This window comes from Dipteris shenzhenensis, chromosome 14 (assembly GCF_047967505.1).
Source record: "Dipteris shenzhenensis isolate YYH24624 ecotype China chromosome 14, Dip_SZ_1.0, whole genome shotgun sequence".
Classification (NCBI taxonomy): Eukaryota; Viridiplantae; Streptophyta; class Polypodiopsida; order Gleicheniales; family Dipteridaceae; genus Dipteris; species Dipteris shenzhenensis.
Window position 1 is genome coordinate 45,037,968 of NC_141609.1, and position 4,491 is coordinate 45,042,458.

General features: G+C 42.5%; 1 protein-coding gene across 1 annotated transcript; it reads right to left on the reverse strand.

Moving 5' to 3' along the window:
• Nucleotides 1-1,106: 1,106 nt before the first annotated feature.
• On the reverse strand, nucleotides 1,107-3,362 carry LOC147894697 (uncharacterized). Its single transcript, XM_087384764.1, has 7 exons — nucleotides 3,190-3,362; nucleotides 3,003-3,095; nucleotides 2,805-2,903; nucleotides 2,528-2,569; nucleotides 2,292-2,421; nucleotides 2,063-2,164; nucleotides 1,107-1,552 (listed from the first exon to the last, which is right to left on the reverse strand). The coding sequence occupies exons 1-7, from the start codon at nucleotides 3,313-3,315 to the stop codon at nucleotides 1,389-1,391; spliced, it is 756 nt and encodes a 251-aa protein (XP_087240890.1). The 5' UTR covers nucleotides 3,316-3,362; the 3' UTR covers nucleotides 1,107-1,388.
• Nucleotides 3,363-4,491: the final 1,129 nt, after the last annotated feature.

Below are 4,491 nucleotides of genomic sequence, written 5' to 3' on the forward strand. Positions count from 1 at the left end.
GAAGAAAACATAGTTTTACTTAGAAATATGCAAAGTATTATAGCAATGCCTATTTCATACAAAAATTTTTAAGTGAATCTATAGGAATGGTGAGAGCATAATGGGATGGCTTTTGAAGAAACCCACATGTAGAGTAGACTTCTCTATGAAAATTCCCTTATGATTCTTCTTACAACTTTTACTTAATAGGGGGTGACATTGAAAACCCTCTCTTAACCTATCTTCATAAAAGAGTTTCTTCAAAGAAAACTCATTGAAGCAAGCCATCTAGGTAGTTTCGCCAGCGAAACCCCTTTGAAGCAAGTCTCCCAAGGTAGTTTCGCTGGCGAAACTACCTTAGACAGCACTTTTAAAAGTGACATAACTTTCATATCCAATGTCCAAATATAGTCATTCAACCACTCAAATTGATCGGAACACCCCATTTGAACACATCTATGGAGTTATATTTTGAAAAATCTTTCATATATAGTATTAAATATTACATGTATTTTATGAGAGTGATGTATAAGCCCAAGTTAATACTTATTTATAGTAATTTAAACTTCTTTAGAAACATGTCCATAAATATGCTATAAAAACACTAAAAAGATATTGCCATATGATATAAATGTGTTAATAAGTAATTATATATGCATAGTATTATTACATTGAGAGTGATTATGAGGAATGTTTCTTAAAGGAATCAACACTTTTTTAAGGTAATAACAGGGGTACAAAAGGATGTCTCTAAATAAGAAAATTATGTTGTGTAAAAATGAATGAGTGACTAGTTTGTATATTTTTATGATAAAGGGATCTAGTTCTAGTGAAAATAAAAGTGTAAAAACCATGTTTTCTAAAGAAAAAGATTTTTAAAAATCTCTTGAAAAACACTCTCGGATAAACCTGCTCATAGGTTTTTGCTCGTAAAATTGACGCATCCGTTTCTCTAGACTCCTTGATTATTAGTGGACATCCTTCATTCTCCCTAAGTCACATTCATGTGATCTTTTTAACTACTTGATTATTAGTGGACATCCTTCATTCTCCCCAAGTCGCATTCATGTGATCTTTTTGCATGATAGACTAAGTCATTATGCAAACACTCCATTGTACATAGAAAACTTGTGGGGTACAGCAACCCATTCATGAGATATTGAAAAAAAAAAGTAATATACTTTCATCGTAGGAGACTAGCCTTGTATAATATAATTGATGCAAGACGCCTCCGATAATTTTTAATCTGAAGCCCACTTTGAAAAATGAACGTCTCGCACTCTTCCAGAGAGTGACGCATCTCAGTGTATACGTTGATGGAGCTTATATGCTCTACAATGAGCCCTTATCGATGTTTGAACAAATTCTGTTTGCATATGGATGGATATGATCAGTGAAGTAATTGGCTCCTAAGCTGACGGTGTTTCTGGAGATGGCAAGGGGGGCACGCTCTCGAGACAAGTCTTTTCAAACCCATTTTGCAAATGTTCTGCAGGGTCTGATTTGTCCAATTGTTGAGGAGTGGATTGAAATCGTATAAGAAAATTCTTCAACGTAGTGGTTGCCTCCTCATCTGCAAATCAATCACATTTCCTTAATTCCATTGAAAATGCTCAGCAAAATTCTTCTCCATTCTCATACCCATTTGCAGAAGATGCAATGCACGTTATCTTCAATCTGTACACAGAAGGATGAACTCACTTTCCTACCAAAAATGTTATTCGTCCCCTCATGCAGACAAATCATCCCACCTGAACAAAGCCCAGATCTATTCCAGTTTGTCTACAGCCCAACTCCCGTTTCAAAGACATCTCTGCTTCCTGCCTGCCTGCTGCTTACAAATGCTCCCCTCCATGCACCATACCTCCATTCAATCTGATAGGCCTGTCTAATTAGTGTCGATGCTAATGCAGTATGTTGCATCGTCAAATTAGAGCATCAAAGCCACAACGATTATAATGAACTCACTTGAACGGTTTGGGTGTGCGAAGACTCAGGGTGGGAGAGGAATTTGATGGAGTAAGTGGGAAGGAAGATGCAAAATGTGATATTTGAGGATGCAGGAGTTGACACCCGGACATACCTAGTCGAGGCACGATGTGCTTTCCCCCATGTCGTATGACGACGGGATCTACAAACTTGAGCACCAGCTCTTCGTTGACTTTCTTCAAAAAGTCCTGTGCCCCTGCAAACAGCTCCATGAAGATGGGAAGGCTCAGAATGGTGAATTCGTTGAGAAGCCTTCCCGAAGGCATTCATTGCAGGCAGAAGGAGAGGGGAAGAGAGGAAAAAAACGACGGCAAATGGTGCACCTATAATTTGAACCGAGGGGCATTTGACAGGTTCCGAATAACACTCGTGCATCAGTTGCTGGTTGTTGAATCCCGCCCCTGCAATCAAGATTATGAATCGGAGGGGAGGATGATCCCGGAGGGCCAGTCCCTGGAAGCCATTTCACAAAACAATCTTACGGTGGCTGTTTAGTAATGTAGGAGAGGGAAGAGAGCATGCGTGTGGCGGAGAATGGAAGAAAAACAAAACCAATTACCTTTTGTTGAAGGCCTGCGAAAGCCGCTGCCAATACACCGCCCTGCATCACGAGAAATCAGCTATTTTCCGTCGAAATTTTCATCCCGCATTGTGCGCAAACCGGTGAAAAGCACAGAGGACAGACACGACAGGCTTTCTCTTAAAGAATTTCGAGCTCTGAGTTAATGTCTCGTTCTCGTTGCAAGTCGCATATTAAGCAAGCGAGGTCGCTACGCTTCCGAAAGATTTTGCAGTTAATTATCAGCGGGTGAAAACGTGACCCGCCAGGTTCCTACCTGAGAAAATCCCATCAAGCCATCAAATGGGCCGTGCTCCTTCATGTATCTCGTGATGAAGTCCTTACATTCTTCGAGATTGGTGAATTCACTGTAGTCCTGCGATCATGAAAAGGCGTAAGTTGAGACTAGCGCGGCGCACGATGACGTGCAGAGAGCACCCACGACAGCGCAGACCAAGAGGCGAGAGCCACGCACCCGATTGAACTGGTACCATTCAAAGTAAGGGGGGGGGAAGATGGCCTCAACGTCGGATTTGCCAAGGGCAGGGAAAGGACCGTCGAGGAAAGTCTGCGATCAAGGAAGGCAAGGTGAGAAAGGAAGCAAGGAAGGAAAATGGAAGAAAGGAGGGAGGGAGGGGAGGGGAGGGGAGGGGAGGGGAGACCAAGTCGAGGAGGTCGAGGATGGAGGGAGTCCAGCGGGAGATTTGGTGGTGGAAGATGGAGGCACTGGTGCGGAAGCCATGGAGGCAAAGGACTCGGAGCTTCGGAGGAGGAAGAGAAGAACCCATGAAGACGAAGATGGAGCACAAGAACAAAGAAGAAGAAGATGAAGAAGAAAAAAGAGTGGTGATTCCATAGCTTTGGGAGTGTTTGACTTTATACCAGTTTTGATTGCATGGTCGCTAAACGTGGGAGCTTTGAATGCTTTGAATTCATGCTTTGCTTCCTTTTCACCACGTTGCTCCCCTGCCTCCCACACGAGTTCTCTCTCTCTCTCTCTCTCTCTCTCTCAAAATTTGGGAATGCAATCCTTCCCCCAAGTAACAAACACTTTTTCTCTTAGCACCAACAATGTACAAGCATGTCACCTCTTGAGAACCCTCCCGTCCTTTGCATACCGCCACAAAGCCCCCCAACGAGTGCCCAGCGTTGGAGCACTTTAAAACTACTTGGAGGGCACGATGCCGTGGGCAAAGCCTACACCACACACACCTTGCCCAAACATCTGTATAAATTTCGTACAGCTCAAATCTTTGGATCCCTCTAGCAAGCAAACAGCAACCCATTGGCTAGAATTCTCGGTGCTCAAGTTGGCTGCTCATCGATGGGCAAATTTTGGGCTTCACATGGCAACCAAGCAGGACGCAAGGAGGAGACTATGGTGGGCAATATGTAAAGCCCTTAGTGCCCGCCATGGGTTTTATTTATTCCCATTGGCTCTGAGGAGTGTCTATGGCAAGTGGAGCCTGAGTGTGTAAAGACTCTAAAGGTTTTCAATAAAAATTAGAACATTTTGCCTTAAAACTTTGTTGGTTTTAAACCCTTCTATCTCAACTTAATTTTCAAGATTTTCCGTTCATAATCTCGGTTTTTAGTGAACAATAGTTTGGATGATTCCTCTTGAGAGGGGAGAAAACATCATTCTCGGTTGGATTATGGGTTGGTATATTGGATTATGGGTACGTTTGTCTCCATACTACCACAGGGGAGCAATCATCATTCCAAATTTTGGGTTGGGTATGTTCACTCCATACTATTAGAGGGGAGGAATGATGGGGGGCCCTATTCTGTGGCTTTTACCAAGTGTGTAGGTTAAGTGTCGATTGGCTAGTTGGAAAATATCATTTCATAGAGTGTAATGGATCCTTGGAGCAAGGAATTCCACACAATCTTGTATTACTACTTATGATGTCACTATTGTTATTAGGTGATGCTCTAGCCTTCTGTGTCCTTTAGGTCTTGAA

Bases quoted from the DNA above. Each gene is read 5' to 3' on its own strand.
- LOC147894697 (XM_087384764.1), bottom strand. From the start codon at position 3,315: ATGGGTTCTTCTCTTCCTCCTCCGAAGCTCCGAGTCCTTTGCCTCCAT. The intron at 2,904-3,002 runs GTGCGTGGCTCT...TCATGATCGCAG, and splicing joins AATGGTACCAGTTCAATCGG to GACTACAGTGAATTCACCAA. The intron at 2,570-2,804 runs GTAGGAACCTGG...CTCGTGATGCAG, and splicing joins GCTTGATGGGATTTTCTCAG to GGCGGTGTATTGGCAGCGGC.